At 55.6% G+C, this 6,000-nt stretch overlaps 1 protein-coding gene across 4 annotated transcripts in view; it reads left to right on the top strand.

Moving 5' to 3' along the window:
* Positions 1 to 375: 375 nt before the first annotated feature.
* AAK1 (AP2 associated kinase 1) overlaps positions 376 to 6,000 on the top strand; it is a 55,424-nt gene continuing 49,799 nt past the window's right edge. For 2 of the 4 annotated variants that reach the window (XM_071417767.1, XM_071417765.1), the window contains exons 1-2: positions 383 to 775; positions 864 to 1,166. In XM_071417767.1, the coding sequence (XP_071273868.1) occupies positions 1,004 to 1,166 (163 nt within the window). In that variant the 5' untranslated portion in view covers positions 383 to 775; positions 864 to 1,003. Of the gene's footprint in view, positions 776 to 863; positions 1,167 to 6,000 lie in introns of all 4 variants that reach the window. The other 2 variants (XM_071417768.1, XM_071417766.1) reach the window with 2 other exon arrangements.

Raw genomic sequence — 6,000 nt, 5'->3', positions numbered from 1 at the left:
ATCACAAAACCATCGATTTAGCGCATTATTTCAAAGATAAACATAAATACCCGTCACCATGCAAAGCCCGAATGTGGGCCGTGGTTCGTCACGGGCAGGATTTCTGCACTCATCCCTCAGGGCCACGAGGACGCAGAGGCCCCGGGTCCCCTCCGCTGTCCCTGGGGCGGCCTCCGGTCCCGGCCGGTCTGAGGGGCGACCCCGGCCCGGGCGCTCCGCCACAGCCCCCTCAGGCCCCCGCGCCACAGCGGCCCCTGCCGGCCGGAGCCGCGCCGCATGCCGGGACTTGTAGTCCCCACCGCGGCATGGCCCCCCCTCCGCCCGCCACGGGGAACTACCGCCCCCAGCGTGCCGCGCGCGGCGCCGCCATCCCGCCGAGCCCCCGCTCGCCCTCCCGCCGCAGCGTGGGGCGCTCCGAGGGCTGCGGGACGGGACATCCCGGGACGCGACATCCCGGGACAGGGCGGAGCGGGACGGGACGGGACAGCCCGGGGCGGCGGGGCCGGGCCCGCCGCTGGCGGAGGCGCGGGGGCGGTGCTCCCGACGGCAGCCGGGACTTCCTGTGACGGCCCATTTCCTGGTCGGATGGGGCCGGCGGGGGGCGGCGGCGGCGGGGTCGGTCCCTGTCCCTGACGGGCTCGGTGGTCGCCGGTGACGCCGCCAGGCAGCGATGCGGGCCCCGGGCCCTGCCGGCAGCCGGCCCCCGCCGTGACCCGCTGGGGCTGCGCAGGCCGGCCCCGCGGGGCGCATGGAGGCACCCGCCGCCCTCTGCGAGGTACCGGGCAGGGTCTCTGCGGGCCGGGGCTCGCGGCGGGGCCCGCGGGGGTAACGCCGCAGGCCCGTTATCCCCGCCGCTTTTGCAGGTGTGACTCCCCGGGGGACAGCGCGGCTCGGCCCCGCCAGGTCAGCGGCCCCGGGCCCCCTCAGCGGCCGCGGCAGGAGCCGGAGGGCTCGGGACCGACACCGGCATCGCCCCGTGGCCGGCACTGCCGCCTCCTGAGACATGAAGAAGTTCTTCGACTCTCGCCGGGAGCAGGGCGGCTCCGGGCCCGGGGCGGGCACCAGCGGCGGCGGCGGCGGCAGCAGCGGCCCGGGCAGCGGCTACATCGGCCGGGTCTTCAGCATCGGCCGGCACCAGGTCACCGTGGACGAGGTGCTGGCGGAAGGTAAGGTCCCGGAGCGTCCTGAGCGCTCCACGGCTGCGGCTTTCCCTCCCCAAGCTGGAAGGGAGGCCTTGCGCTGTCCCGGGCACCCAGCCTCCTCCTTGACCCCCAGATTCCTGAATATTTCATTGTCCTTGGCAGAATTGCAGTCCAGTGGTGTCTGTAAGCTGATGTGTTTGGTATTCCCATCTGTAAATCCAGTGTGGGTTTGCTAGATTTGGCACTTTTTTTTAATGCTTTAGAAATTGGGGAATATTTACAAGTTGTTTCCCACTTCTCTTAAAGTGGGAGTTAAAAAAACCAAAAGAAACACCTAAACCAAAATTGTGAAATATTTTGGTGCAGAACAAGGTGCTGCAAATAAAGAAAGCAGTGTCCTTCACTCTTAAACTTTGTTCAGCTGTTACCTCCTTTCCTGCCTCAAGCAGAGAGGATTAAAACACTGGAGTAAATTCCTTGTAGCTATGTTATGCACATAGGTAGGCTGAGCAGGACTGGCTGTGACCTGGGATGAGGGATTTCTCTCTGTGTGGGATGTCTGCAAGGCAAAGTGGTGATCCCAATTGCCTTTTTTCTTTTTTTTTTTTCCCAAATAAAACTAAAAACGAATCCTAGGGGTTACAGAGCTCATGACGTGTGCAGGCCTTGCAGTGCAGCGAGCTGCTGGTGGCATTTGTTTAATTGTAACCAGCTCTGCTGCCTGAACTATCATTTTACATTTCATTTGTTGGGGCTGTGAGGAGCCTCCTGAATGGCTCTGCCTGGTAACCTTAGCCTCGACCTTCAGAGGGATGTTGGCCTCTTTAGACCTGCCCCTGGTGCCTCCTGCGCAGCATCCTGGGCAGATTTAGTCCAAACAGTGTTTTGTTTTGATGGCGAGGGAGAGGAGAGCTGCTGGGAGAGAGCTGAGTGGGAGGACCTGTGTTGGCTTTTACAGAAAGAGCCCTAAAATGGAAAAGGGACTCTGTGTACGCTGCCTGTGTTCAGATTTGTAAGAATTCACCATGGTGTACAAGAAAATAGGTCTGTGGCTGTTTTTCAGACTTGGTTTCTGATGTGTCCTGCTGAGAGGAGCACTGAAACCAGGCTTTTACCTAGCAACTACAGTGATTTTTTTTCCCCCCTTGAAATTTGCTATATAGCTTTGCCTGGACTGGTATTTCCAAGGCCCTTCTGGCCCTGGAAGCCGAGGACCTACATGAGCTAAACTTGAGAAGCTGTCAGTCTCCCTTTAATGCAGGATGGCCTCATCCTGGTAACATGGGAAGGCAGAGGCTTTTTTTGCTGATGAGTAATGTGCTGGCAGGTTCTGCCCTGGGAAGAGGAGCCGTGTGTCACCGGGCTCTCCTGCTGCTGCAGAGGTGGAGGTGGGAGCACAGATTGCCTGGGGGGGAAGAGCCTCCCTGTCCTGGGGGAGCTGCTGGTTCTGGGGGCTTTTCCCTGCGTCTCCTGGCTCCTGTCTGTGGGGTGGAGCGTGGCCTGCAGCTCTGGGTGCCTTGCATGCAGGCTGAGCCCCGTGAAACAGTTGCTGTGAGGCACAGAGGGAGTGCTTCTGGTGAAAGGTGGTGCCCAGGTGTCTCCCTCCTGTTGAGACTCTGCTGTGGGCACTGTGAAGTCCTTCTGTGTGCAGAGTGGGGCCTCCCAGGGGCACGAGCAAGGCGGTGTGTTGGTCTGCAGGCTGCTTTGTGGGTTTTTGTGCTGGGGAGCAGCGTGGCTCAGGAGTGCTGCAGCTCTGGGTGTGCTGGTAAACAGCCCTTTCTCCCTGACTCAGCTGGAGACCTGGGGAGCTCGTGGGCAGCCCAGTCCCTGCACTCCTGACGTCTGAAACTCGGCTGCAAAGCCTCTCTGTATCTGCAGTGGTGTTTCAGCAGTGCTGAAGAGGCAACTCCTGGCTATTTCTGCTGAAAGGAAAAGTCCCCTGGGAAGCACTTTGTAGGAGGAGTATCCTGTCTGGGAAGGAAGGACCTCTCATCCCCTTGCTTTAGGAGAGAATGGGGAGGGCTGTGCTTAGGTGCAGCCTGTGAAACATGGAAAAAAAATGAGCTGTAAAAGTGCCTTAAAAGAGAGAACCAATGAAGTGATGAATGGTGTGGAGGAGACAAAACAGAAGTTTTGGAATGGAAGTGTTGGGATTTGGCTCTGCCTGTCAGAGCTGTGCCTGGTCACCCTGAATTCTGCTGAGCAACCCTGCTGATGAGGAGTGTGCCCTGGCTGCAGCAGTGCCTGTGCCAGCTGCCAAATGGCTCCATGTGCCTCTGGTGTAGATCCCCCAAAATACCTGCTGGTAAAGCTGCTCGGTTTAACTCCTGCACCCCTGAAAAATAGTTCTGATTGGATACTTGCCTGTCTGGGCAGGGAGGAACATCCCCTCCTTTTGGAAGGAAGGAGATGGGAGTAATGCAGAAGGAATTTGAGGGGCTGGTTGTGGTGTTAGGACGTGGTGAAGCAGTGGGTTCTTTACAAACAGGGTGTTGCAATAGGTGGTTCCTAGTTGGGTCCTTGGAGCTCCTGCTCTAATCTATGCAATAGCACAAATAATCTCTTGAACAATTCCCCCCAAAGTTTGCACAAGGATTATCTGTGGTGGGAGGACAGTGCTGCTGGCCCTGGGGTCTGCAGGGCCAGGTTTAGTTACACAGTGCCCCAAGGGGTGTTGTGACTGCTTTTGGGGTGAATGGTGCTTCACAGAGCTGAGTCAGGCTGCTGTCTTGCTGTTTTCTTTCTGAAAATAAACCAAAACAGCGCTGGCCCAAATCAGATACTGCTCTTTGGTTCTGCCTGTGTGTAGGGGAAAAACCAAAACAACAGAGCCCCATGCTGGAGCTCTGGGGAGGTTGGTGTCCCTCTGGTGGGGGTCCAAGCAGCAGGAGCATTGAGAAGGATGTTGCCATAAATGAGGAATTTGCTGAGGAGTTTGGGAGAGCTGTGTGTGTGGCAAGGTACCACGAGGCACAGGGGAGCTGAACCAGGTTGGGGATTGCCCCAGTGTCCCATTTTTGAGGGCCTCTGTGTTTTGTATGACTTTACTCACAGTGTTGTGGGAGAGTGCTGAGCTGAGCCAAGGTGTGTAAACATTGATGGGGCACATGTTTGAGCAGGGTTTTGTTTATCTTGCTCTGCTTCTAGCAAAAAGCACAGGCTGAGTTTCTGCAGGCCTGGGAAAAGTTACTTTTAAAATGAGTTCTACTTTTTTTAAGGTCTTTCCCCCTTCAAGTGTGTAAGGGGGTCAGGTTTAATAATTGTTGGATATCTCGCTGGAGTTTTTCAGGTCCATGCCTGTGTGCTGTAGCTAGTGTTGATTTGGAAGCATTTGGTGGTTGGTATTACAAACCAGTGCAAAGTCACAGAGTCATCCTACATTTGCCAGCTGTATTTTTTCCTCTGTTTTGAAAGGAAGGGCATTGTGGGATGCACCTTGGCTTTCCTTAGCAGACCTGCAGGGCAGTGCACGTGCCAGCAGCTGGGAGAGGCTGTGGATGCCCAGGCTGTGCCCTGAGCTGCCCTGAGTGCAGAGGGTTTCTGCTGACCCCTGCCCTGCTCTCCCTTGGCACCTCCTTCCCCTGCAGCACCATCACCTGAGGTCACTGAAAACACACGTGAGCCTCTTCTGAAATAATTTCACTTTAAAGCAAACCCCATCTGAGGAACGTTTTGCAGATTTATGTGATCCTCAACCCAGTTCCAGTGTGGTTGGGTTCCAGACATTGCTTTGAAGTGTATTTTGTGAGTTACTGCTTTCCAGCTTCAGCCAGGGGCCAGCTGCTAATCACCTGAGCAGGGACATTTGGATTAGGAATTAAACTGTTTGTCCTCTTGGAATGGCACATGGGATTTTTATTTTTTTTAATTTTTTCCCTGTTTCTTGTGAGGCAGAACATGTACTCTGCTCTGCCAGGTAGGATGTTGGATTCTGTGTTCCAGCAGTCTGTTTTTCTGAGAGTAGAAGCCAGAGGAACTTGTGAAGAATCCCAAGGGAGTTCTTTGCTAAATGCTGAGGTATCCCAAGTGTTCTGGTGCTTTTAGCAGCACAGCTTTTGCTGGGACAGTGTGTGCTGTGTCCTAAGATGTAATCAGGGAGGAAAAGCAGGTGTTAGTGGATTTAAGTGTGGAAGAAGTTGTGTGGGCCAGAGGCTGGGCTTTGTGGGCCTGTCACAGAAGGGGTCTGGGTTGTGCCTGTGGGGCTGGTGCCTTATGGCAGCTAAAAGCTGGTTTAAAGGCAGTGCTGGCCCAGCCAGGCACCATCCCAGGGAGGAGCTTCCATGGGAAACCAAGGGAGTTTCTGTTTCAGCAGTCCTGCTATGAAGTTGTCAGTATAAGAAAGCCTAGCTGTGGGATTCTGGCTGGGGTAATACATGGTTTAACTCCAGCTGGGGTCCTGCAGAAGTGTTCTGGTAGTTTTAAAGGAACAGGTTGCTAACTCTGGTTGCATGTGCATAATGTTTTTATGGTGGCATGGGCCTTCTCCCCTTTGTGCAGGAGCTTGTCAGCAGCTCGAGGAGAGCAGGTGGGAAGTTACAAATGTGCTGAAGACAAGCTGGAATCCACTCTGCATTTAGCACTTCTTGCCTTCCCAGCTGACCCACCTGCATTAATCATGGCTAACAAGGGGTCAGCCCTGGCTGGGTGCTGCACACTCGTGTTGGGGCTGGGAGCTGCTTCCCTTGAAGGTGACTTTATTCAGGGTAGATGTTCTGGGCAGGCTGAGGCTGTGCCCGTTGGGAAGGCAGTGTGCCAGCTGCAGGGCTGGTGCTGCTTCTCTGGAAAGTCACAACCAATTTGCCTTCTCTTGTGCTAAGTGTTTACTTGTGTTCTGCATGTGGAAGGAGACAGGAAGTCT

Source organism: Agelaius tricolor, unplaced genomic scaffold (genome assembly GCF_023055355.1).
Source record: "Agelaius tricolor isolate 1412-34295 unplaced genomic scaffold, bAgeTri1.0.p SCAF_70, whole genome shotgun sequence".
Taxonomy (NCBI): domain Eukaryota; kingdom Metazoa; phylum Chordata; class Aves; order Passeriformes; family Icteridae; genus Agelaius; species Agelaius tricolor.
The sequence above is the reverse complement of the archived record's forward strand: the minus strand, read 5'-3'. Positions and strand labels throughout refer to the sequence as shown.